General features: G+C 38.7%; 2 protein-coding genes across 3 annotated transcripts; one reads left to right on the forward strand and one right to left on the reverse strand.

Annotated features, from left to right (window-relative positions):
* Positions 1–985: 985 nt before the first annotated feature.
* LOC134745198 (ubiquitin-conjugating enzyme E2 variant 2) lies at positions 986–6972 on the reverse strand. The gene is made up of 4 exons (XM_063679194.1): positions 6718–6972; positions 6445–6587; positions 5589–5714; positions 986–2072 (listed from the first exon to the last, which is right to left on the reverse strand). The coding sequence occupies exons 1-4, from the start codon at positions 6740–6742 to the stop codon at positions 1932–1934; spliced, it is 435 nt and encodes a 144-aa protein (XP_063535264.1). The 5' UTR covers positions 6743–6972; the 3' UTR covers positions 986–1931.
* Positions 6973–8254: 1282 nt separating this feature from the next.
* LOC134745115 (ubiquitin carboxyl-terminal hydrolase 36) lies at positions 8255–26176 on the forward strand. Of its 2 annotated transcripts, none has more exons than XM_063679076.1 (11): positions 8255–8748; positions 8977–9201; positions 9366–9519; positions 10066–10240; positions 10440–10553; positions 11341–11505; positions 12726–13585; positions 15041–15338; positions 20712–20849; positions 21425–21546; positions 24395–26176. In XM_063679076.1, the coding sequence occupies exons 1-11, from the start codon at positions 8478–8480 to the stop codon at positions 24426–24428; spliced, it is 2556 nt and encodes an 851-aa protein (XP_063535146.1). In that variant the 5' UTR covers positions 8255–8477; the 3' UTR covers positions 24429–26176. The 2 variants fall into 2 exon arrangements, with proteins under 2 accessions (XP_063535146.1, XP_063535147.1); XM_063679077.1 differs by having other exon boundaries at positions 21440–21546.
* Positions 26177–26942: the final 766 nt, after the last annotated feature.

A 26942-nucleotide genomic window follows, 5' to 3' on the forward strand; every position in this document is an offset into this window, starting at 1 on the left:
TGCGTAATGTAGGTAAGCTATCTTGGGTTCGATAGAGAGTCCCATAGATGGCGCTGTTAACACACACTATATAAAAAATCGACTATTAAATAAGAATAAGGTCGATATCTTTCTAGCATCAAACCCGTGCACGTGTATTATAGACGGTCATCGCATCGCGCCGCGCCGCGCCGCCCGCGTTCGCGGGAAGAACGCTCACCTAGGACACTTCCATACGTATCAACGGTTTGTTTCTTCCTCGCCACGTGGTCCGCCGCTTCGCTTCGCGTTCTCGAGTCGTTCGCCTAACGTAAGACGCAGCCTTCGACCCTAATCTGTTAAACAAAAGCCATCGTTTCTTTTGTGTGAGCGGTTAGCTCCCGTATAAGCCACGCGTCAAAGCAACAATGTTCTTTGAAAAGCAACTGTATCGTGGTGTTTTGGTAATGTAGGACGATCGACCACCTCAATGAAGGCGAGCGCTCATATTATTACATATATTTGAACCTTAAAACCAATACGATATAGCAGCTTTTTAAACGACATTTGTTGCTTTGACACACGCTCAAAACGGAAGCTGACCGCTCACATAAAAGAAACAATGGCTTTTGTTTAACAGATTAGGGTCTTAGACATAAAAAACATATTTCATACTATATTCTCCCGTCTGTCTCCATAATGGTTGATCTTAGAGAAAAAAAAACCCGGCCAAGTGAGAGTCGGACTCGCGCACCGAGGGTTCCGTACTTTTTAGTATTTGTTGTTATAGCGGCAACAGAAATACATCATCTGTGAAAATTTCAACTGTCTAGCTATCACGGTTCATGAGATATAGCCTGGTGACAGACGGACAGCGGAGTCTTATTAATAGGGTCCCGTTTTTACCCTTTGGGTACGGAACCCTAAAAATATTTTTTTTATAATGAGGATAGATGTGAAGCAACTTGATTTGATATTTCGAAAGCACTGCAATGTTGAGGTCGATTAGGGTATTAAAATAAGTCTCCAAAATATGACAGTTCTGATTTATTTACCTTTGCTAGTTATACATTGGTAAAAATATTAATGCTATGAAACAATTTGACTTAGCATTTGGTTGTCACAATTAATTCATGAATAGTGGATAAATTGAATGTGTGGATTTAAGTTCACAAGCTGACAGCCAACTGGGGCCCCGCCGTCCAGTCGCCGGTACCTATTATACTTATAGAAATATAATAGGTATATTCGTGTATATTTAAAGAAATATTTAAAATATGCAATGCTTTATAATTAACCAGTAGTACTTTATCTTATGTGCCTAAGAAATAAATCATTTTCTTAAATATTTTACATTGATCATGTTAAAATTACAAGAAAAAAAATGCTATTTCTTCCTGCAGAATTCCTGTTACAAGATATTCTTTTCCAAAAGGGAAATTAAACTAATTAATTTAAAATACGACATGAGAATAAAAAAGCAAGTCTAGGTCTTTCCTTCCTCAATGAACAGTGGTAAAAAAAGTTATTGTATTACTACGCTTCGTCTATCCTCTGTTCATAAACAAAGGAATAAAAATCACATACCTAAAGTACAGATGGTAAAACTAGCCTTAACAATACCAAAGCAAGTTTAACTTTTTAAAGGCCACAATAATTTAGGTAATATGATAAATAAATGAATGTTACCCGTTACATGGGTTTTTAAGAGCCAAGGGGTTCTTAAAAATCATCCTTAGAAGTTCTATTCACCCAATCTACCTTGATGAAGGTAAATTAAATCGCATATTAAATAAATGCACAAAACACTGAATCTGAATGAATAAATCTTAGCATAATCTGACTTAACTCTTCAAACACAACATAATTATTAAGATAACCACATTGGTAAGGTTCCTTATGAAACATTTAACCTATGAAATGTACAGTGGTTCAGAGTAGATTGGGTATGTTGAGACACGGTTAGTGAGGAACTAGAAGGTGCTGCCCTCCGGGGGCTGTGAGAGCTTCATGTTGTCCTTGAGTGTCATGAGGCGCCGCAGCTCCTGCAGCACTGTCTTAATGGTGTAGTCACGCTGCCACCGCGCCAGAATAGGCACTTGTCTATTATCGACCTGCACAAATATGGAATAAGTTTGTAAGTCATATGTCATATGATGTCATACATGTAATAGCTGTGACAAATCTTGTCTGAAACTTAAGACAACCAACATAGTATTAATGGAAGAGACACATAACTAACTCAAAGTGAGTGAGTACAGTCACTCAGGAAGTTGCCAGATAAAGATTCTATGCCCAACATCTAACTATGCATCCTGCTCCATTTGATGTTCGACTATTGGTCGTGTTGTTTTATAGAAAGCTGTGACAGTAGTTGCGTCTTTAAATTATTGATACTCATATTCAACACTGCTTATAGTCTAAGACTGATGGAAATTTAAATTGAAAAGTCTCATGTTGGCGGAAGACATCAGTTTGTGTGCCCTGACAGATTATTGTCAATGTGGAATAAAGATACATATTTCCACCATCAGTATGTCTAGCACATGATTAGCGCGACAGTATCTCGCGACATAGACTACCCGTCTTTTTCTAAATATTAATTGAATTGAATACATTTATTTCAGATTTACATCCATATTTTGTTAGTATAACTTAAGAACTAATGTTAAATTTGTACATGATACTACAACTATATATACATAACCTATTTTCTAAATTTACGAAAACCTATAACTTGGCGAATCCAATGCGCCAGTATAGGATTCTCAATCCTCTCTATAATAACCTCCAGAATGCTGTTGGTACTGCCCCTAAGCCTGACTATGACCTATCATCGAGACGATTTTCTTTCGCATAACCGCGTGAAAATCGTCTGTATGGGCCTCGGCGAACATGAGTGATGCACTGCACCATGTGGGCAGCCCCAACAACATTCTGAGTGCATTATTATATTGGACGCGCAGGGCATTAAAGGCTTTTTTCGTATACTTTACCCACAGGCTGCTCGTGTAAAATGATTGATTGAAAGCTTTGAAAAGCACAATTTTAACCTCTCTTGAGCAACGAGCAAACCTGCGGGCGAGCATGTTAGACCTTACAGCCAATGCCCTGCGCTCCCGCTCTATATCTAGGTCATCATTAAGGTCTTGCGTTATAATATGACCTAGATATTTCACTTTATCCACAACAGAAAGTGTGGTTCCATGCAGTACAACCGGGGGTACCGAGCTTGGCGTGTAACTTCCAGCCTTAAACATTAGCACCTGACTTTAATAAAAGTGACGGGTATAGTCTATCTCGCCGCGAGATACTGTCGCAATCATGTGCTAGCCCGGCTGTGTTTTAAAGATTAATTAAGACTGATTACTCTGATTTCTGGTCAAAATGCAGCTGCGTACGCATTTGAGCGGCTCGGCCCGAGGCATGCTCGCCCCGAGCGGCGAGATGCGCGTGCTGATGTGTTTATGTTTGGGTGAGGCAACGCGCTCGCGGCGAGCCGACTTTGTGCGCCGCACAAAATGGCGTCGGACGCGATAACAGCTACTGCCGACCACCTGTCACCACGCCGACTCCGGCCGGCTCACCGCGAGCCGCTTCAGCCGCTCGCTCGTTGGTCGCGCACGGGCCGCACGGCGCGTGAGGCGCGTACGGATTTGAGCAATCAGGCGAGCCGTGCGTGCCTCGCCTCGACCCGAGGCTGCCTCAAATGCGTACGTACCTTAGGGATGTTGCATCTGCAAGATTTACTGACATCCGCGGATAAAAAACGTCAAATGTTACATTTTTGTAATTTTTATTTAAAAATAACTGAATCTTAGTATTTGAACAAGAATATAGGTAGGCTGTACCAAAAAGGTATAAAAGGAACCCTTATGGTGCGACTCTGTCCGTCTGTCGGTCACATTGCTAAATATCTCGAGAACTACTTAAGCTATCGATTTGAAATTTGGAATTTATGAACAACGCTAACCCAGACATCTTGGAAATGTATTAAAAAAATTTTTTTTATAAATTATGGAAAATACCCACTTTAAAGAGGGGGCAAAGTTTCAAACTCTTTACCACTTGTGAAGTAGGAATCCTTGTGAGAGTGATATTGTTTTGTTAATTTTGCCATTCCAAATATCACCACAAGTTCTCAATCGGGTTGATATCGGGCGATTGTGGAGTTACCAGGTCAAATGGGATATCATTTGAAAGAGCTCAAATTGAACATTACAAAGCCTTTTTTTATTTTTTTTTCGTAGTGAAAAAAAGAATGGGATTATGAAGGAAATGTGAAACCCCCATGCCCCTCCCCCCCTATCTCCGAAGTTTACCAACGAAAAATTATGAAATTTTTACATAATAATAACACTATCATAAATATTACAGGAAAAATATAATCACACTTCTATCTAGAAAACTTTTTTTTAATTATCAAAAAACATTTACTTAATTAAATTATAATTTGCAATTTAAGCCCCTTTGCGCGTATTTATTATAATTGAAATTTCTATGAGATTACACGATAAACACCTTCTTTCAAATAAATCAAAAATTGTTGAAATCACATCACATGATAAAAAATTCTCCCTGAAAAACCAACATACATACAGGTCGCGCAAATTAGTTAGCCAATTTGCCGATAGATGGCGTAAACTATTATGCTTAGCCATTACAAATTGTGTGAGAAAATTTAAATTTTGTACGGAACCCTCGGTGCGCGAGTTAAACGAACTCGCACTTGACCGGTTTATATTTAATAAACAGTAACTTGGCCGACTTTTCTGAATCTAGACAATTTCGTTATAATTAAAATAACTATTTATTGAACTATTCTAATTCTACACTATTCAATTAAAAAATACCTGAGATGTCTTTTTTTTCTTATACCACCACTTTACCGCTGAACAAGTTCATAGATTAGAACTGAACCAAGTGCATAGATTAATGGTGGTTTTGATGATATGGTTGTAAGTTTCTTTCGATAAAATGATTATACATTGAGCTATTTCACAATCATGTTTAGTCTTGTTAAAAATAAGTTTAAATCGGACTTTGCGCCGGCGCTGCCACCGGTTTTATTCACTTGAAACGAAACATTTACAACAAAACTGAATATCCGCCATTTACAACTTCTATTTATAATTTAACAACACTACTCATATAACACCCTTGCGCCCTATAATCGCATTACTATACTAAAGTCCAAATAAAACAAACTCGTAACTTCTTGCTGCTGACCAACATAGGCTAAAGTGCCGGACCGACAAATCACAAAAACGCAACAATATTCCTATTGTCTAATGACAAAATTACATAGCACTTACGCCGCTGCTAAGACGTTCCTGTACCACATCCGCATTAAGCTCCACATCGAAATTATGCGGAAGTTCCGCACTTGCAGATGCGGATATTTGTAACGTCCCTGTCACATACACTTATAAATGTTATTAAATAGATGCTACATGCTAAATTGCTTGATAATGTCAACACAGTTGATTCTTAGTAGTATTATAAAAAGTATAGTCAGCTGCCAAGAAGAATAATCTTTCCTTTTGATGCAGAGAAGGTTATGTTCCGCTTCGGCTATTTTTATATCTATCTTGCTGAAGGCCAAAGGTGGTATGATAGAGTATACTTACAAGTCCAGTCTGGCTATTGACACAATTCATGTTGATCCTAGAGATAAATCTAGCTGTTGGAGGTTCATCTGGGTACCGAGTGCCACATTCAACTTTAAGTGAGTACATCCTATTTTCATATGGAGTCTGCAAAGTAAGAAAATATTTAGAACAGGGTGTCAGGGCTATATATATAAAATTGCTGATCCATAATTTATATTAACATAGTATGTGTTGTACAGTTAAGTTATAATAAAATACATGACTCATCAGTAATCAATACCAAAGGAATTATTGAATTATCGGAAAGGAATAATTGTCAATTTTTTTGTGTATTTTGCCCATTCCTTTTTTGTGTAATATATGTTTATCCTATTAATTTTGTATGTATTTATATCCTTTCTTTCACCAGAAAAAGTCGGGTACCAGCCTTGTTGTACATTTGGCACCCTTTTTTTACTCTCTCCTCTCATCTACTAAGGTTAACTGGAAGTGATCCCTCAATGGGATAAGTTCGCCTTTATTTGAATGTTATTATATCTTATTATTTGGATGTTATTTTTAATATGTATTCTTGTACAATAAAGAGTTTACTACTATTACTACTATTTTTTAATTGAATGTGCATGTTATGTATGTATCAAACATATATAGTTGCCAGATTGTATGTTGACAACGTTAAGTAAATTGCTACCATTCATAAATACATCAATAATACACCATAATCTCAAGCCAAGTTAGAAGCTGCTTAGCAACAGACATAGATTTTTCACTTTACAAAACTACAATGTTCTACTATTAATTGTCGTTTCGTACTTCACATAGCATTTTAATGAACAATATTTTAATTTAGACTACAAACAAATAAAAAAATTACCCTAGGGGGTCCAATTATCATGCCAGTCCAGTGGGTAAGAGTCATATCATCATCGCTTTCGAGTCCCCAAGAAATCGTTCCATCGCCCACTCCCTTCTGACCTTGCTCAAGTTCTTCTAGAAGACGAAAGTTCCGTGGTACCACTGTTTAAAAAATATGTATTGTTACTTCATAACGCCAACATGAAGTGTTAATTAAACAAAATACAAAAATTCTAATACAATGAATCAGATGATTAAGTACTAAAGTATTAAAAATAAACTAAATTCATACCAACGCCTGATGACGGATTCGCCATGATCACAAATTTCACCGGCGCGCACTACTGATACAGCTACTTTGGTTGCGTATTTAATACTTCCGCATTTACTATACTGAACCCAGTATTATTTTTTGATAGAATTGGGTAATTTATATAATTTTAATGGTGGAAAATATTTCCATTAATATCCCAATAATTCCCCAATCAAAGAAAAGAATAGGGTGACGGGAAGCAATTTTTGGTGACTTTGACAAATGTCACTACAGAAAACTCTGGTCTATGGATTACTGAAGTGAAGAGGTTTGGCCAGTATTAAAAAAATAGTTTCCGGTAAAAAAAAAATTATATTGCCACACCGGTTAAGCGTCACAGACGGAGCGATAATAATATCGGCAGATTACGCTTTAGGGTCCATACGCACGAGAGCTTTTTCAACGCGCGTTAAAAAAGCTTTTGAATGACACAAATGGAAACGTGTATATTTATTCACATGATGGCGGTAGCGCTTTTTATCAAGCGTTGTTGGATTTTCAACTCCTTGTTCTGGGGTAGATACCGTAAAGGGCCCTCCACACTAGTGCGCGAATCGCAGCGGCGGAAGTAGTCTGGAGCGACCTTAAGATACTGACAGATATATAGTTGGTCAAACCAAATTGTCAGTAAATAAGAACAAAAAAAACTATACTCATCCTTTTCTTTTGGGTGCTAGTACTAGAGTAAGACAAAGATAGTATGATTCTATGTTTGAAATGAGACAGTCCTTTGACAACCTATAGTTGGTCAAGCAAATCTTGTCAGTAGAAAAAGGTGCGAAATTCAAATTTTCTATGGGACGATATCCCTTCGCACCTATATTTTTTAAATTTGCCGCCTTTTCTACTGACAAGATTTGCCTGACCAACACCACACACGCCAACGATACCAAAATCACTATATCGCTCTCGCTCTAGCACTTACATTGTGAAAGGGACGAAATATACCAAAATATATCGTAATATACCGAGCAGATGCCTTACGATAATATATCGTAATGGCTCCTGTACCAGCGTAGGCCAATCTAAGGGACGCAGCTATGCAGTGGAATGAGATAGCAATATCACTTGCTCCCTCTAACGCATAAATGCGTCCCTTGTGCCTCCCTTGGACTGGCCTACACTGGGCCATGGTGTACATCGGACTTCGATCCGTCAATCGGCATTTTAAATAAACTAGCGAGACTGTACTGGATTAAGGCAAGAATGAGAAAATGATATATGATATATGTCTAAAGGACCCCATCATATGTGAAGGCAATTTTATAACGGTTGCCGTCCACTGTGTGACATAATTGGGGTAAAACAAATATATATACGTAAAAGATAGGACACACATACCTTTTTTTAATTTCTATTTTTATTGTTCAGTACCGTTTTTCTATATAATGTTTTACAGAATTTCACAGGGAATTCAGTGGCGAGAGGCGGCAGATAGGCGGCAGCATAGCCGGCGGGGTGAAGCAGCCATGCGATTGGTTTGTTTCATCGCTCGCGGTTGCGCTCCGCTTGGCCAATCTCGGCCCTATGCTTTCTTTCGTGCGCGTGTGACAAATGACGTTGGGTTGTTCATTTGCTTTCCGCTTTCAGTGCTACTTTTTATTTTGAAATACATATGTTTATATTAATTCTCAAAGTGTACAATATCATCCTACGTGAAGAACTGTTCGCGAATATGGTTAAGATATAATGTGCTGTGTAATATTTATGTGAAGTGATAGTGCAATTTTGGAGGTAAAATGCCCGCTTCCATTTGCGACCCTGTATCAAGCGCATTGCGTTTGTCTCTCGCCGCAGATGAATCCCAGGGTTCGTCTTTGCTGGACAGTAGACTGTATTCTTCAGCAAAAAGTATGCTCCTCTCAAAAATAGAATTCGAAGAATCAGGCGATTATCAAAGTAACATTCTCGATGGACTGAAATCTAAATACGTGGTCATACGACCTAAAAAAACAGTGTTGGACAGTAAACTACTTAAAAAAGACGGAAATGCAGCGAACCAGGCATCAGGTAATTACTTATCAATCGATTTGATACAGAATTTGTTAATAGGAATGTTTGTAATCTGCATGTGTGATAATGATAAGAACGACGTTGAGGTTATATTTTGTGATTGGTGTCAAACTGTGTACCATTATGACGACAGTTACCTGATTATTGTTCATCTGTTATTTACAGTAAATATTGAACAGCTTAATAGTAATTCAATAAAATTCTGATATGTTTATTTATTTTTAGAAGGAAACAAAAGTGAAGATGGCTTCCCAAAGCCAAAACGTGTGTTGTTTCCTGTTGAGAAGCTTCAATTGGGATGGCAGGGGTCCTGGTCAGCAGGTGCTGGCATGCAAAATGTTGGGAACACCTGCTACCTGAACTCAACCCTACAATCACTCTTTCATGTTCCTGCGTTTGCCAACTGGCTTATTTCTGAAGGAGCACATGCGGAAAAATGTAATCAACAAGGTGAGACACCAATTTTACTGTGTTCATAACTGTAACGTGCTTATTACGCAGTGAAAGTTTGCTAAGTAAATTACATAATATGTATTGAGTATTACCATAACATGGTTGCTTGTTTGTCCCCTTTATATGAGAAATAAATATTTAAACATAATGTTCTATTTCAGAAGCTTGTGTCATTTGTGGCATGCGCGCTACACTAATAGCCACACAGAAGAGTGGCGGAGCCCCCATCAAGCCATGGCAGGTTTATTCCAAACTGAGAATAATTTGCCGCCACCTGACACCTGGCAGACAGGAAGATGCTCATGAGTTCCTGAGGTAAGTTCTATAACTATCACTTGTTAATTTATTTTATTCTTATCATCAACTTAAAACACAACAACAAACAAAATAAACATTAATTGTTTAAAAAAAACAGGTGCAGTGATCAGTGCAGACATGCATCAGCTATCAGCTGCTAGTGTATTAATCAATATAATAATTATAATAATCTAATTGTGGCCAGATCAGTTTATTGCTGCATTCATCAACATTTTGAAGTTGTTTTTTCTTTGACATACATGAAACTCGTATTTTATAAAAGTAATGTTTGTAACACTATTTTCAACCAGGGTGGTTTTTCTAGGGACAGTGGTTTTTCATAACAAAGCTGTTAATGTCGGCTAAGGTTGCAAATCTCATATCTTCTCCGAAAGGAGTTAAGGGGTTTGCATCTTTAGGTATTGTTGGCTAAAGTAGCAAATCCCTAATGCACATAAAATAGATGTGTGAGGTCTGCATTTATTTATTTAAAGATGATCACTGTCACCCTGTACTTTCAATATGCTAATGCAGATCATTATAAACAAATTAATTGTATTCCAGATATCTCGTGGAAGCCATGGAGAAATGTTACCTGTCACGGTTTATCAACTCTGACAAACTTGACCAGTATAGCAAGGAGACAACCCCGTTAAATCAAATCCTCGGTGGATATCTGCGCTCCACAGTGCGGTGTCTTGCGTGCCATCACCTTTCAACAACTTATCAGCATTTTCAGGTGGGGTCAGCATGTAATTGTTATTTTCAGTTGTATATGGCTTTCCATCAGAGCAGGACCCTTATGCTACATGTGCATAAGGACTGTTCTCCAATAGAAAGACACATTTTTAGTCATAGTCTGTTACAAGTTAAAAGGTACATATGTTAATTTTTAATATACATATAAACTAATCATTGTTTTCATTACTTTTTTTCAGGACCTATTATTAGATATAAGGAAGCATTCTACATTAGATGAGGCACTAGATTCATTTTTCTCAAGAGAAAGGCTTGAAGACTTAGGGTATAAATGTGAAGCATGTAATAAAAAGGTAAAACTATAAACAATCTACTAAATACGACTACTCTGTGAGCTGTAGAGCTCGCGATAAACTTCAAAATGTTAAAAATTAAATATACTTTGTTGAGTCATTATCACAGCGGACTCACAATGGTCTTTTAAGTGTTTTGTGCCAGTTTCCTCCATTTTGAACATTTTTCAAATGAAATGAAACAACAAAACAAAAAACAATGTATCAAATCTGCTCACAAAATTTTATGACAATCGGTTGAGATATGCGACCTAATGAGTAAGAAGAGCCAGACATATAAATATTTTTTTGGCTAAACAGAAATGGAGACATTTACTCAGTGGCGTAACAGGGGGGGGGGGGGGGGGGGCAGAGGGGGCAAGTGCCCCGGGCGCCATCCAAGGGGGGCGCCAAAATGGGCAAAAGGCAGCAGCAGGGAAACTTGTCAGTCGTCAGGGGGCGCAAATTTGCTGACTGCCCTGGGCGCCATATCCTCTAGCTACACCCCTGCCTTTGCTTACACTTGGTCAATACAAAAAAACCGGCCAAGTGCGAGTCGGACTCGCGCACTGAGGGTTTCGTACCTTTTAGTATTTGTTGTTATAGCGGCAACAGAAATACATCATCTGTGAAAATTTCAACTGTCTCGCTATCACGGTTCATGAGATACAGCCCGGTGACAGACAGACAGATCGACAGACGGACAGTGGAGTCTTAGTAATAGGGTCCCGTTTTTACCCTTTGGGTACGGAACCCTAAAAACTTCAATTGATAAAATAAGAATGTCAATGTAATTGTTTTATTTTAGGTATCAGCAACAAAACAATTTTTCGTTGAGCGTGCACCAATGGTGCTCTGCATTGCCTTGAAGAGATTCTCCTTAGTAGGGGGAAAATTATCTAAACATGTGCAGTTTAGGAAGAAGATATCCCTCAACAAATACATGTTCAACAAGAATAACCATCAACAATTGGTGAGTTAATTTTATTATCTGTGAGATTTATGTTTGCAAAATCGAATTTTGCTCACTGTTTTTGAGCAATAAAGCACCCTTATTTGAGCTGCTGCTGTTAATAATTCAATTTAATTTGGTTCACTTTCCATACAAAAAACAATTGCGTTTTATTAAGACACACTAACGCAAAATTCCGCAAAAATGTTATTTTCGTGTTACATTGAAAAAAATATATAACGTTTTTTTGCGTGATTTCTGTATAAAACAAAGTTTTTCTATCAATTCAAACGAATATTCGAAAGTAGATAGATGCGCGCATATTTATGTAGTAATAGTGTGTAATGACTTAAGGCCGTTCCATCGGTTTGCCGCTGTGACTGTCACATTTCGCAAGAAAGAACGGGAAAGATCATGCGCGCCAAGTGTCAATTTTGATCGAATTTTTTCGATTTTATTTATTTTAAAAACGTTACCTTACAATATCGAAATTCGAAAGCTATGAAATTACTATTTAAGTTAAGATTGTCTTTTCTTCTTTTTTTGTTTATAGTATCACATAATAAATAACTGAGTAAAGTTTGATTAAAAGTCCGAGTTAGAGGTTACTTTGGGAATTTATTGTAACGAGCGAAGTGTCATAATTCGTGTATCGGAATTTCGCAAGAAAGAACGGGAAAGATCATGCGCGCCAAGTGTCAATTTTGATCGAATTTTTTCGATTTTATTTATTTTAAAAACGTTACCTTACAATATCGAAATTCGAAAGCTATGAAATTACTATTTAAGTTAAGATTGTCTTTTCTTCTTTTTTTGTTTATAGTATCACATAATAAATAACTGAGTAAAGTTTGATTAAAAGTCCGAGTTAGAGGTTACTTTGGGAATTTATTGTAACGAGCGAAGTGTCATAATTCGTGTATCGGAAGCTATGTTATTAAAGATAATGTAGTCAAGAACTACATATATTTTTTCCACGTCTACGAATATCAACGTCTCTTAGAAAAACATGATCATATAAGGAGATATTTCGCCTTCTGGCTCAGGGAACCGCCTTAACAAAGCACAATCGTTTTTTGTATGGAAAGCGAACCACTTTAATGTCAGGAGCTAAAATAAACTAAGTGAAAGTTAGTTATATGTGATGTGACATATAGTTTTTACAAGGAGTTCCGAGAGTTTTACAGCGGCCCATCCATATAATTGACATTGTTCATGTGAGGAGTGTTGTTATTGTGCAGTCATACAAGCTGGTGAGCCTCGTGACACACCTGGGCCCCGGACAGAACTGCGGGCACTACACGGCGCTGGGGCAGGCGCCGGGCGGCCAGTACTGCCAGTTCGACGACAGCTCCGTGCGCGCGCTGCCGCTGTCCGCCGTGCTCGCCACCAACGCCTACATCATGTTCTTCGAGAAGGACGACGACGCGCCCGGCACGACCGACCGAGACAAGAGCCCCCTCAAGCTCACCTTCTACCGCGACAACAAACCCAACAGCACTTCCACCGAACCCAAGCTCGACCGGCCTCTCATCCTCAACAGCACCCTGAGCAAAGCGGAAACCTCGGACTCTAATACCGAACCTTGGGTGCTCAAGCAGAACGGGGAGGTTGAAAAAGTCGCGCAGCCTCCCAAAATCACGATAGACAAGACGGGTACCAACAGAATAAGCTTCGTCGTGAAGAGTCAAAACGGCGACGACGACTCGGCGACGCGGCGGCACAAGTCGTCGAAGAGCGACCCGGACCTCAGGTCCGTTCCTATTATTAGAACTACCACCGACCAGCCCCCCGCGTCAACGAGTAAACTAGTTAGGCCGTCGAAATCGCCCCTAGAGAAACTAGAGGAGCAGATGAATAAGAACGACTTTTCCAACCAGATTCCGAGAAACGGAAACGGAAACGGAAATTCTAAGTTGGTTCCTTACGATTCGGAGTCGAGCGGCGACGAGCGGGGCTCGGACAAGGAGGAGTCGGAGGGTCGGAAGCCTCGCCGCGGCGACGCGCCCGGCGTGTTGGGCACCAAGGGCGTGTGGACCGTCTCCAGCGAGGCGGGCGGCCCGCTGCTCAGTCCTAGTTTGAACGGCGACACCATTAAAAAGTAAGTAAAGCCTGACCAGAAATATATGATCATGCGCCATGTTGCGGAATTTCATTGGAACTAATTTCTTACACTGGCAATAATTTTAATGATAGATTGTCACAGATGTCAGTGTCATTGTGGCGGTTTACTTGAATAATGCTTAAGTGTTGAATATAAAATAATAAATGACAAAAATGCCCAAAACTATACATAGTCAGAAGCGGAACATTGTTTATAATGTAAATAATAAACTGCTGGAAAAGAACAGTTCGGGAAATTAAACTATTTCGATACGCAACATTTCCAAATTAACATCAGAGCTGATAGGCAAACAAATCAAAATGTCATTATAGTCTGGTTATTACGACTTAGTTATTGTAGTGTTATGTAATATTATGTTACTGTAGTGTTATGTTACTGCAGTAACAAAAATGAGTTTCAAAAATATTTACTATGCTTTGGAGACAATTAATCTTGTTAATTGACAATGGAGCAGAACCTACGGAAGGTTACGGAACATATAACTACATGACCATCATCATCATGGTAGCCTTTTGGTGATCCAATCTTGGATGTAGGCCGCTTCCCTTGAATGGAGTAACATGATAGACGAAATAAAATAAAAACAGCTATAGAGCTGAGCAGATGGTGTGGCTAATAGTAGTCACACCATCTGGTATGTTACGACTAATTTCTAGGTAAATCGGAGGCATCGATTACGCCGATACCTCCTGAGGTTTTATGCTGCCAAAGAAAAACATACCAAAAATAAAAAAGAAGACGCAATTAGACGATTTTGACCTATGTGTGATACGTAAGAAAATACATGAATCTTATACGGCAAAAAATAAAAGTATGTAAGTCAAACGAGTTGCCAATCCACATTGTTCAGACTATACTGAACTGTTGCCATATAAATGAGAACAATAGCGCCCTCTTGACAATGATCATATATTCCTGGTCAGGCTTTAGAAGGTTATTACAGTTTGTCAAAAAACAAACATGGTTCTACCTATTTGAGATATACTAGTTTCTCTATAAAGTTAAGAAAGGTATTGAATATTTGAACTTAATAATAAAATAATTCGTAAGAGCGTCACTTCGAATGTTCGAAAAGCGTTAATAAAATCGTGTTTTATATTTAAAAATTATGCAGGTATGTAATAAAATGGGCTTGACCTCGTATTATACTCATAAATTATTTCTCGGCCAACGTTAGGGAAACATTGTAAAAATTACTTTATAACAAATTTTGTAATACGTTAGCTCAATTCATACAAGTTTTTGTTTTAAATTATGACACATGGAAAAGAACATTCATATTATAAAGGAGATGGGCTCCACGCTTTTTCTGATGCTCAGGTCGGACTAAACCCGTTAAGCATACAGAAATCGTTTATTTTTACTCAGTAATAAAACATCTATTCTAGATAGCAGCGGTCAAAACAATAATGTAATGAATCGTTTCAACAGAGCAAAAGAGGCGGAGGAGAGGCGGACGGAGAACGAGCCGAGCCCTCACACCAGCGTGAGCAGCATGTCGCCGCTGTCCGACCGCAGCTCGCCCTCCGCGCCGCGGCGCGTGTCCGTCGCCCCCGCCCCCGCCCCCGCGCCGCGCGCGCCCCCCGGGTCGGCGCCCCCGGCCGCCCCCGCCCCCGCCGCCCCCCTCGCCGCCGCCGAGACCGCGCGCCACCTCAACGCGCTGTCGCACCGCGGGTACGGCGCGCCCGTCGCAACGTGGAACGGGACGCACAGTGCCATGTCGCGCCAGGTACGTTCGATACTATACTTTGAGAGTCGAATGTACCACGTTTTTCATAAAGCACCCGGAAGGTAGGATTTGCCCGGCGTTCGTTATTGTGAAATAAATTAATTTTTTTTCTGCAGCATTGCATTTTTTCACTACACCACCTGGTAAAAGCTCTCTTGATTGTTCAAAAACTAATGAGGAAGATAAATGATAAATGACGTTCATTTTGTTTAATATTTGACAGTAAGTATTTTCCTCGCTTTTGGTGTGCTGAAAATTTTTGTGTTTCACTCTGTGGCAAAATTTGATTAACCCTTGAAACCATCGCAACGCTCAAGATTCTACTTTTCGAACCACTCGCTACGTTCGTGGTTCAATTTTGGATTCTTTTGCTTGATCAGGTATCAATATTAGCATGAGTGGTTAAATAAAACTTTGCCCCCTTGTAAAACAAATAACTATTGTGATTTAGAATGATTTGTTTATGATAATTGATGTAATGTTTAAATAAAAATCAACATTAACGTACGTAACTATAATTTTTGACAATTGAAACCATAAAAATTAGATACATAAACGGCCAGCGTTTTTGGTGGAAATTTAATGTTATATTTAGAAAGATTACAAATGAGTTATCGAAATCAAATCCAAATCACAATGTGAAAACATGATAGTACAAAAAATTGCAATACAATAATACAATACATAAGTTCTAGTTTAGGTATACTGTTAACTTATTCTAGGTTAAATACTAACTTATTTTTTAATACAGTTGCTCAAAAAGTGCTACTTTTCGTGGCTGTTTAGCGTGCGGAAAGTTGGTTTTCGCGAACTAGTCTCTTTCAGCAACAGGCAAGACAAAGAAATCGAGCGCCGTGTTGAAAACGCCTGGAAGAGCTACTGGTCCATGAAAGAGCTGATGAAGGGTAGCCTTCCACTGTCACTGAAGCGAAAACTCGTCGACATGTGTATCCTGCCCGTCCTAACCTACGGTGCTCAAACATGGTCACTCACAGAGAGTCAGAAGTCCAAGTTGAAGGTATGCCAACGGGCTATTGAGCGCAGCATTTTAGGTGTGAAGAGGACCGATCGTATCCGGAACACCACGCTGCGCACAAAAACCCGCATTGCTGACGTCGGTGAGAAGACTGCTAGGCTCAAATGGGACTGGGCCGGTCACGTCTGCCGCATGCATCCAGACAGATGGGCTAGCATAGCCACCAAATGGATGCCAGAAGAGGGGCGCGGACCCGGCAGGCCCAGACGGAGATGGCGGGACGACCTAGACACCTTTCTCAACAACTGGTCGGAGGAGGCACTATATCGGGAGTCGTGGAAGACAAGGGGAGAGGCCTTTGCCCAGCAGTGGGACACCATAATGGGCTAGTAAAAAAAAAAAAAAAGTGCTTTTTACTTTTCCATCATCTTCCTCGCGTTGTCCCGGCATTTTTGCCACGGCTCCATGGGAGCTTGGGGTCCGCTTGGCAACTAATCCCAAGAATTGGCGTAGGCACTAGTTTTTACGAAAGCGACTGCCATCTGACCGTCCAACCCAGAGGGGAAACTAGGCCTTGTTGGGATTAGTCCGGTTTCCTCACGATGTTTTCCTTCACCGAAAAGCGACTGGTAAATATCAAATGATATTTCGTACATAAGTTGCGAAAAACTCATTGGTACGAGCCAGGGTTTGAACCCGCGACCTCTGGATTGCAAGTCGCACGCTCTTACCGCTAGGCCACCAGCGCTCTTGCTTTTTACTTTTCCAATTTTTTTAAATTTTTACTTGTTCCAATTCATGACTACTTATTGATGAGTGTTAATATTAGTTTCCTTTAAACGTCGTAATCAACATAAAAACCTACTGTTAATGTAAGAATACGAAATAGTACATTTTACAACTAGTGTGAAAAGAATGTCTTTTTACCACTAGTACCGAGGTATCTTGCCACTCGCTTTCAGCTCGTGGCAAGATACCTCGGTACTAGTGGTAAAAAGACATTTCATACTCATACTCATAATCTTTATTGCATATCACATTGTATCTTAACCTATACTTAACATAGAATCGTGTACAACATGACACCCTGTAGGGCACAGCAAACAGTTTATTCAAGAGGAGAACGATTCATTTAATGTATAATAGGCTTTTTTAATCAGGTGTTCTGCTAATTTTTTAAAGAATTCATTGTCGGACTTGGTGTTTTTTATTTCGTTACTAATTTTATTGAATATTTTTATTGCCATCGAGTTAGGACTTTTTGAATGTAGTTTTAGTTTCGAGGGGATAACCTGCACCAACTTATTTTCAAACCTGCTGGCGTAGCGTCGGGGTATGTCTGAATGTTTGGTATAAAATTGAGGGTATTTTTTTACAAACTTACATGTTTCCAAAATGTATATTGATGTTAAGGTAAGTATTTTTAGATCGATGAAGTGGGGCTTACTACTTTCCGGTATATGTATGTTAGCCAAGATTCGAACACATTTTTTTTGTAATATGAATAGGCTTTCTACATCTGTGCTATTCCCCCATTTCACACGTGTTGTAAACGACGTTTTTTAATACAATTGCGAAAAAATAATAAATTAATATATCATTAGTAGAATCATACCACCAAACCAAACCAAAACCAAAAGTACCTATACAGCCCGCGATACGCGAGCTGCCGCAGCCCGCGATACCTTCATACTCGTGCGCGCCCCGGCCGCGGCCGCCGCGGGCCCGGCGCGGGTTGGTCAACGACACCTCCGAGTAACTCATGAGGCCCTGGTACCTGCTCAAGCTAAATTCAATTTTAACTGCGTTTCGAAAGTATAGTTTGGAACTAAAAAGTAAAAAGCACTAGTTCGAGAAATTGAGCTTCTCACACGCTACGCAGCCACAAAAAGTACCACTTTTTGAGCAACTGTATTAAAAAATATGCATATTTCATATTTTATTACTTACCTCTTCATCAATATAAGTATTTTAACACGTTTATTTTTTAATGTTGAAAAACCGTTCTTAATAAGTTGTCTGAATGGAACGGAACGCCTGTCAAAGAAGAGGCGTATTTTCTTACTGCAAGAATGTTGTAAGTTTCCAAAGGCAACATTCGATATTGTTTTTATAAATATACGATACACAAATAATGGTAAATAACGATATTTAGGTAATAATAGTACAATGTTTTAATATTTACAATTGTTTCTGTCTTATAGAACATGCATTTGAAAAAAAAAAAAAAAAATTCATTGAAGTGGGTTCAATAATAATAACAAAATCTATTCTAGTCGAATAAAAGCTAGAAAAACACCTCTTCATAATGTCAATGTCAATGATGTCAGTGTCACAGAATTAATAATATAAAAGTTTCGAAGACTTCCGGTTCGAGCGCCATCTTGATAGTTAGCATCGTGATTAATTACTTTGTTTTTTGCTTATTAATATTGTTTAAAGTGTAATATCGATAGCTTATTATACAGTAAACTAATGTGGTAGTGTGCAGTGAATGGAGAATTAATTTTGAAGCGCGTTTAACCAACATCTTGGAGTCAACGGCCGGTAGTCCACGTGCTTCTTGTAAAGTCTAGCTATCGATTTACAAGAGCTAACAAATCACCGTACACTGTCTTGTACAACCGTACAATTTTTGTCGTTTGTAAACCTCTCAATACCTTGATACTGGCGAAATAGTCCCACTGGGCTGAAGCCATAATTTTAAAAGAAGAAGAAGAAAGTTTCGAATTCCATTCCTTACTTGTTGTTTTTCTTATTTTTTCGCAAGTGTATTAAAAAAAAACGTCGTTCGATACACGTGCGGATATGTTATTCTTCACTCGTCCCGAGTCTTGCCACTCGCCTACGGCTCGTGGCAAGATATCTCGGTACTCGTGCAGTAATGACATACTTTCCGCACTAGCATCGAAATGTACTATATCATATTTTACCGACTACCCTGACCTCACTAACGAATTATATCGCAAAATCTAATGTTGTTTTTAACCGACTTCAAGATTTCAAAGGAGGAGGTTCTCAATTCGGTTGGGTTTTTTTTTTTTTTTTTTTTTTTTTAATGTTTGTTACTCCATAACTCCGTCATTTCTGGACCGATTTTGAAAATTCTTTTTTTGATTGTAAGTATATACATACAGATTGGTCCCGTTTTTGTCAAAAAGCAGTTCTGATCATGGGATCCATGAGGAATCGAGGGAACTCCTCAAATGTTAAAGGCATACATATAGTGATTTTAGTATTTTCATCAACAAATCAAGCACTTACATTTAAAAAAGTGACATTTGATGAAGTGGAACTGCTGATGATGATCAGAACGGAACTCTTTAATGACGCATAGTTCACGTTTGGCGATTTGTCCTCTTCGTTATGTTTGTTAAGCAAGTTAGGTTTTCAAAAAACATTTTTGTCAAGCTCGAGTTCTGATGATGGGATCCATGAGGAATCGAGGGAACTCCTCAAATGTGAAAGGCATACATATAGTGATTTTTGTATTTTTATAAACAAATCCAGCACTTCCATTTTAAAAAGTGACATTTGATGAAGTGGAACTGCTGATGATGATCAGAATGGAACTCTTTAATGACGCATAGTTTACGTTTGGCGATTTGTCCTCTTCTTTATGTTTGTTAAGCAACTCAAGTTTTTAAGACATATTTTTGTCAAGCTCGAGTTCTGATGATGAGACCCACGAGGAACCGAGGGAACTCCTCAAATGTGAAAGGCATACATATAGTGATTTTTGTTTTTTTATCAACAAATCCAGCATTTACATTTAAAAAAGTGACATTTGATGAAATGGAAACTGCTGATAATGATCAGAATGGAACTCTTTAATGACACATAGTTCACGTTTGGCGATTTGTTCTCTTCCTTATGGACCCAGACCTAAACTTGGACCCGGACTCGGACCCGGACCCGGACTCTGATCCGGACCCGGAAATGCTAATAGAAAAGTGGCTTAGGTGGATCATAGAACAGAACTGCTATCAGAAAAGTAGGTTAGGTAAGAGCTGTGACCCTTACAGAAACGAAATGCTATCAGAAAAGTAGGTTAGGTTAGGTTAGAACTGCGACCCTTACAGAAACGAAATGCTACTAGAAAAGTGGGTGGTTTTACCTCCTTTTCTACATTATTAGGCAAGAGATGCTGTCTTTTTCATTTCATTGTCTGGAATCTAAGAGTGCATAAGTGAACTTTCAGCGGCATGCCCCATTGAAGTCGGTTTTTTTTTCTTAAAAATTATCTAATGTTGTTATCATGCTTAACTCTAATTATCATCGTAAACTGATAAATTTCATTACACACCCACAAAATAAAATAACGGTAAGTTAAAACCGTACTTAGTAGTAGTCTCCGCATAAAACAGCACACCAGTGATCGCACGGTTGCATTGCAGGTATTCGAGGAGCGGCGCGAGGAGCGCAAGCGAGCGCACGAGGGCGCGGACGACATGGACCGCGGCCGCACCAAGAAGCTCAAGCCCTTCCACCACTACAACCGGTTCAACAACCGCAACTCCTACAACCCCTTCCAGGTCAGTGCCACACTCAAATTACAGCAGCGTTATTATAGTTATATTATAAATGGTTGTATATTGTTGTTTACATTTCATTTTATCAATAAGCGTGTCTGTACATAGCCATCAAAGATGATATAATAGGATAGAGCGGTACTGTCATAGTAAATTTTGCAGCCACAGTAAATTCTCAGCCATCTATCGACACACGATTAAAATTAAAAATAAAATATCAAGAAATGTTTTTATATGTGGATAAATTATTTTTTTTATTTGCAATATTTGCATTAATAATTTTTACATTATTTTGACCCATGTTCTATCACTGATATGTGTTAAAATTGGTAAATAACAAACGTAACCGTCAACGCCATCTATACGAGAATAGGCCAAAGGTAGTGGCGCCATCTGATCGAGAATCAAATTTTCTTGATTTTCGAGACACGTTTTTTTCTTACACCGTATCCATCTATTACGTTTGATAGCCACGGTAGACTTCAAGGTCAGTCCTCCGTGACCACAGCTAGTGCAACCTAGCAGAAACGTCGGAATTAAAGGTAAAAACATTTATGAATAAAATGTAACTGTTCCAGGAGAAGCAAAACAAGCCACACTGGGTCAGCGGCGGCGGCGGCGGCGGCTTCAAGTACCGCGCCGACCGCCGCCCGCACCACTTCAACAAGCACCACAACAACAAGTACAAGCGATTCAATAGGTAACTATTCATACTTGCTGGCTATCATTACTATAGCAAGACAAGTGGTGATTTGCCATGGGACATAATGCGTTATTTAGGCACACCTAATAAGTGACGACTTCGCGGTCAGAAATTAAATTGGGCCTTAGCCATAGAAGGGACGAACAGGCGTACGACTTGTGCAACCAGTTCATGGCAGTCCGAGTTTCCTCGCAGAATATTACAGGCAGAGGTCAAGAGCCCATAGTTGCGTCTTACTTCTAAGGAATTAAACCCTAAAACGCCAAGGAGGAACTTTGATGGGTACATATACCCGTAAATCTTTTTGCACAAAAATCTCAGAAAGGCTTACAGGATTTTTTCCAAAAGCAAGATGTATTTGTCATCATGCGGGTTCCAAATGACCGATGCTCAAGTTTCCTCCGGACTAACGCAGTGTACACTAACTTAATAGCCCTGACGTCATCGAAACCACGCGCATTACGAACGACAAAGCCTAACCCTCCGATAGCAGTTAGTGGCCAATGCTTTCATGTGCTCATGGAATTTGAGTTGCATATCGAGGATGACACCCAAGTCACGAATAGAGTCAACACGATCCAAGGTATCAGGACCTAGTAGGTATTGAGCGAATAAGGAACTCTTGGCACGGCTAAAAGTCATCATGAAGCACTTTAAGTTATTAAGAAGGAGCTTATTGTTAGTGCTCCACTGATGAAGGCGAAGGCACAATCCGATGATTGCTGCACTCCATAAATGAGCTTTAGGTCGTCAGCATATAATAACCATCTGGCATACTTAGGGACTGCAGCTAAGTCAGTTATCATTAAGCCAAATAGAAACGGACATAAAATCGAACCCTGACTGACTCTGGAACGTGTATCATTCATCCATGTGTAGCATCCATGCTGTACGCACTGCTGTCGATCACGCAGATAACTGGCACACAACCGGAGCACTTTTGGCGAGAAGCCAACGCTACACAACTTGCTCAAGAGTCACCATTCATTATCCACGCGATCGAAAGCCTTCTTAAAGTCAAAGTACAGCACGTCAACTTGTATTCCCTTGTCTAAATTCTCGGATACGGAGTCAACCAGAGTTAGAAGGTTTGTTTCCACAGATGGCTTAGGCCTGAAACCGTGTTGAGAATCACACAGGTAAGGTTTTATTTGAGAGGAAACAAGTATATTTATTACTGACTCGAACATTTTGGCAATTGAAGATAGAATGGCTATAGGACGGTAATTCTCAACCTTGGACGTTTCACACGATTTTGGGATAGGACGTACACGTGTAACCTTCCACTGACACGGATACTCGCCAGAACTAAGGACCAAGTTGAAATATGTAGTAGCGCCCCAGTTAGCCATTCTTTACACCCCTCGATGACAAATGAAGGTATACCATCAGGGCAAGGGGAGCTCTAGTCTTGTATCTTGTATAATTTGCGTTACGTGTTGAGTCATTGTGGGTGATTTTTTTATAGTCAAGGAGAGGTTCGGACGGAAGAAAAACACTTGTAAGCCAAATAAAAGTGAATACAATACTCGTATGCGAAAATCTTACTCTAATCTATACTCCCCTTACGAGTATCGTACATACAATCGTAGGAGAGTCTTCATTTCTCGCATGCATGTAAACATGCTATTTAAATTTTTGCCCAAATTGCACGAGAAACTCGTTGTATATATTAGCCGTATCATGAATAATCATATTTAATACATGGTCACGGTTTACTACTTTATTTAATTACCAATATCTCATTATAAGGAGGCACAGTGATCTGAGTGATCACATGTCATATTGTACCTGATTTTTGTTCCCGTCATAGCAAAGAGGATATAATAAGATAGAGCGGTACTGTCATAGTAAAATTTGTAACCCCAGTAAATTCACTGCCATCTATCGACACACCTTAAAACTAAAAATGAAGATTTATAAAAATACGATAAAATGTATATAAATAAATGATTTTTTTTATTTGCATTAATTATTTTTATGATTTTAACCCATGTTCTTTCACTGATATGCGTTAAAATTGTTAAATAACAAACGAAACCGTCAACGCCATCTATACGACAGTAGGCCAAAGCTAGCAGCGCCCTCTGAACGAGAATCAAATTTTCTTGATTTTCGAGGCACGTTTTTTCCTTAGACTGTATACATCTATTACGGAGTTATATCTATCTTTGGTCATAGTAATCTAGCGTTTGGGAAAACCGATGTCTTTTCTGTGGACATAACAAAAGTTAAGGGCCGGTTCACAAGGCAACGTCCTGCATGCGTTTTCACGTATTCGATTTTAAACGTACAAGTCTTGTGTTCCCACGGTAGATTTTCATTCGCTTAAAAACCGTTTTCACGCCGAATAGCGACAGTTTTCACGCAGTTGTCGCAGTGGGCAGATGTCTGTGATGGATCCACGCTTCATCACACTTTTATTTTCGTATCGATGGCGATAAGTCGATAACGGTTTCGCCGCCGACAAAATAGAAGGTTTTGGGTACATCCCATAAATAAAAAATCTGTGCGTAAAACATTTGAAAATATATAGGTACGCTAAACTTAGGAAGGATGAAACAAAGTTTTCCAATTTCTTTCGGATGTCTATTGAAAATTTTGTTCCACTAAATTAATTTATATTTTATAATCGTTTTCTATAGAACCGATAAAAAAAAATGTAGGTTTTTTTGCAGTACAAACGCCGTGTTCTATGCACAAAGTATGTGCCACTATACTGCAAAAATCGTGTAGGACAATGACGTGTGAACGAAGCCTAAAACAGGTTTGGACCCGTTTAGGAGTTTCATATTGAACTCGTATAAGGTTAGTGCAGTTATTGAAGGTGTATGGTTTGTTGCAGGTACAACGGGCACCACTACCCGCGGCACCATTGACCCTTGTTGGTCAGCTTGTGCTTCACCATGTACATATAGCGTAAATTTAATTTCTAGTTTAACTTATTCTAAGTCCCCACTGTACCGTGTTTCTATAGGTGTCTCAACTAAGTGTAAACAAACCTTAACGAAACGTACGTTATTACAGATCGATAGATATATCACCTTGTTCAGTTTATTTACATTTAGTAATAACCTATAAAAATACACTAGTTTACAATGTAAAACTACACTTGAACATAAAATTGTTGCGCTGCCACTAGAATCCAAAAACTATTGTTGCAAAGTTTTATCTATCGAAATCGAAAGCAATAGTCAACTGCCAGTCAGCCTTCTATAAAAACTATCTGAAAATCTTCTATCTATCCAATGACATGACCTATTATAGTTGTTGAAGTCGATACATTATTTGTGATTTATTCATTAAAATAATGATTTTGCTTCAACAGTGATAAGCGATTACTAATCGATCGAATAGACATATTATTTTATATCAGTATATACCATGCAATAATTAATTGTTAAATCCTTAAGCTAATTGTTACCTTTTAAAATAAATAGTGCACTTTTATGAGACAGATACGTCTTGAGATTCCTTTAAGCGAGACGTGTCGGTGTCTGAAACTCAACCGGACTGAAGAGTATTTTTATTATAAAAAACGGCCAGCGTATGGTCAAATATTAAGCATAATTATTATTTACAAGGAGTTGTCGTAATAAAATTTAATAAAGAATAATTATGTAATTTAAGCATTTGTATACCGACGCTAATAGCCATCCTGCAATTTGAATATGTTATCCTGTAGAAACGTGCGCTTGTTTTGATTGAGATTGTCGGAATCCAGTGACGCCACGATGCTTATGCGATTTGCTTATTCTGTACATACATTTGTTTTTCTTTCAAATATTCGAACTTGTTTATTGTATTTAGACCACATTCAAAGGAGTCTTTGAATACTTATGGGCGTATTGATGTTCTTGAGGTAAGTAAAAGCTTGTTAGACAAATTTATAGGCAGCTTTACGAGTCGCCTTAAAGGTTGTCGATCTTTGTAAATAGTGAAGAACTGAGCTTTTTCGGACTTAGCGTTAATGGTGATTTGACGAATGCTAACTCGAAAGGTGGCACATTTTGTAATTATAACAGCCAAATGCGTCGTCCCTCCAGTACCTTCTAAGAAAACGTAGGTTTGCATTTATATAATCAATGCATAACACACTGTAGTAACAACAACACTAAAGTAAGGACGATAAGCACGAACAATTTAGTACATTTACCCGCCTGTACTTATCTCTATCGCACGCGCATAATTTGATTGGTGCTCCGCTCGTATTGTCATTGACCGTCGGCATCATGGGACATCAATATAATTACGCGCGTGCGATAGAGATAGGAGCAGGCGGCCTTACTTTACAAACCATTGGTAGACCTTATTTCGTTGTGATACGAGTTACGAATGGTCAGACTAGTGTGTCGACGATGGTACAACATAACAACACATACTCGACTACATCTAGCCTTATTATTGTAGTAGGTACAGTGTGATATGCTCGTTATTATTCCCTTAAATATGTATTTATTTTCAGTCTCATGTAGAGATGTTTCGTTTGTGCGTATTTTTTTAAATTCAGAGCTAGGTATGTTTTTGATGTATTTGGAATATTTGACGTAGCCCTAGTGTGAAAAATAAAAGTATATACGCGTTGACTGCACAGCGTGTCAAAATAAACTAATTAAATGCAACAACATTACTTGTGTTTATTCTTCCATCTTAGGACTGGTCCATTGTTTTATATTGTACATAGACATGTCTGGTGTATTGCTTTCGCTCTAAAGTTACAATTTTATAATTATTGATAAAAACTCCAATCCTAAAGAAAACATTGCACGCACATTTAGAAAAAATAAACCGGCCAAGTGCGAGTCGGACTCGCCCACCGAGAGTGTTATAGCGGCAACAGAAATACATCATCTGTGAAAATTTCAACTGTCTAGCTATCACGGTTCATGAGATACAGCCTGCTGACAGACAGACGGACAGCGGAGTCTTAGTATTTTTACCATTCAGATGGTCCTTGCTTTTATATACAGACTGTTTTTGCAATCCTCAATAATATTCTACGAGGTGAAAATAATAACAGAAGTGAATGTTAGAAAAATAATAATAATAAAAAACTAACCGTGGAACGTACCGTGAAATTGCGAAAATATCTGACTATTCCACAGAAACCATCGGCATCTGTGAAATAGGTAATTATTTTTCATTTCTCATGCTCTGAAAGAGGGTCATTGTTGTTCTAAAAGGTGCGCAGAAAATGATACGTGTCTGCACTAGAGCATTTTACGTTCGAAGTACGACTTTTTTAATTTTTTTACGATACGCAATTGAAATTTGAGTTTAAATGGATTTGTAATAAATTTTTCATTTTGATATTTGACTCTCCATTCCATAAATAACGATACTTTTGTCTGAATTGTTAATTGAAAGTACCCTCAAGAAATACTATAAAAATG

Source organism: Cydia strobilella, chromosome 11 (genome assembly GCF_947568885.1).
Source record: "Cydia strobilella chromosome 11, ilCydStro3.1, whole genome shotgun sequence".
NCBI lineage: Eukaryota > Metazoa > Arthropoda > Insecta > Lepidoptera > Tortricidae > Cydia > Cydia strobilella.

Coding starts and splice junctions, on each gene's coding strand:
- LOC134745198 (XM_063679194.1), bottom strand. CDS start 6,742: ATGGCGAATCCGTCATCAGGCGTTG. Junction 6,588..6,717: donor GAATCCGTCATCAGGCGTTG/GTATGAATTTAG, acceptor TTTTTTAAACAG/TGGTACCACGGAACTTTCGT. Junction 5,715..6,444: donor TGATAATTGGACCCCCTAGG/GTAATTTTTTTA, acceptor CTTACTTTGCAG/ACTCCATATGAAAATAGGAT.
- LOC134745115 (XM_063679076.1), top strand. CDS start 8,478: ATGCCCGCTTCCATTTGCGACCCTGTATCAAGCGCATTGCGTTTGTCT. Junction 9,202..9,365: donor GGAAAAATGTAATCAACAAG/GTGAGACACCAA, acceptor GTTCTATTTCAG/AAGCTTGTGTCATTTGTGGC. Junction 10,241..10,439: donor CAACTTATCAGCATTTTCAG/GTGGGGTCAGCA, acceptor ACTTTTTTTCAG/GACCTATTATTAGATATAAG.